Source organism: Nestor notabilis, unplaced genomic scaffold (genome assembly GCF_000696875.1).
Source record: "Nestor notabilis isolate BGI_N333 unplaced genomic scaffold, ASM69687v1 scaffold8790, whole genome shotgun sequence".
Taxonomy (NCBI): Eukaryota; Metazoa; Chordata; class Aves; order Psittaciformes; family Psittacidae; genus Nestor; species Nestor notabilis.
This window is the reverse complement of record NW_009912494.1, coordinates 186,092-186,523: the sequence shown is the minus strand read 5'-3', so window position 1 is coordinate 186,523 and position 432 is coordinate 186,092. Positions and strand designations below refer to the sequence as shown.

The 432-nt window shown below is 63.9% G+C and overlaps 1 protein-coding gene across 1 annotated transcript in view; it reads right to left on the bottom strand.

The window, feature by feature from the left end:
• CACNA2D2 (calcium channel, voltage-dependent, alpha 2/delta subunit 2) overlaps positions 1-432 on the bottom strand; it is a gene marked incomplete at its 3' end in the record, with an annotated part of 173,142 nt that overhangs the window by 9,859 nt on the left and 162,851 nt on the right. The window contains 1 exon segment of the mRNA XM_010019736.1: positions 147-204. Coding sequence (XP_010018038.1) covers positions 147-204 — 58 coding nt within the window.

Below are 432 nucleotides of genomic sequence, written 5' to 3'. Positions count from 1 at the left end.
GGGGTGAGGTCTCCCCCCCCTGCCTGTGTTAGGGTGTCCATTTGCCAATGCCAACCATGTGTGAAATGAAAAGGAGAGGGAGCTGGCTGCTCCTGGTCAGGAAGGGCCAGTGAAGGGTCCCCCCCTTCCCACCTGTACCCCCTTACCAGGGCCGCCTGCGCACGTCGTACAGGTCGATCTTATTGGGGGCTCTCCATGGGGTGGCTGTGGGGGGAAGGCAGGTGGTGAGCAAGGCAGGGGGGACAGAGGGGATGGGGCAGAAGGATGCTCAGGGCCGAGGAAGCAGATGGCTCCAGTGAGGAGCTCACGCCAATGGGCTTTGGCACAGGAGGGTTACACGTGCTGGGTGGCCCCAGAGCCAGCACTGGGGGATCCTCACCCACTCCTCACAGTGAGAAGGGCCCGGGCTGCCCTTGGCCAGAGCCCCCATCA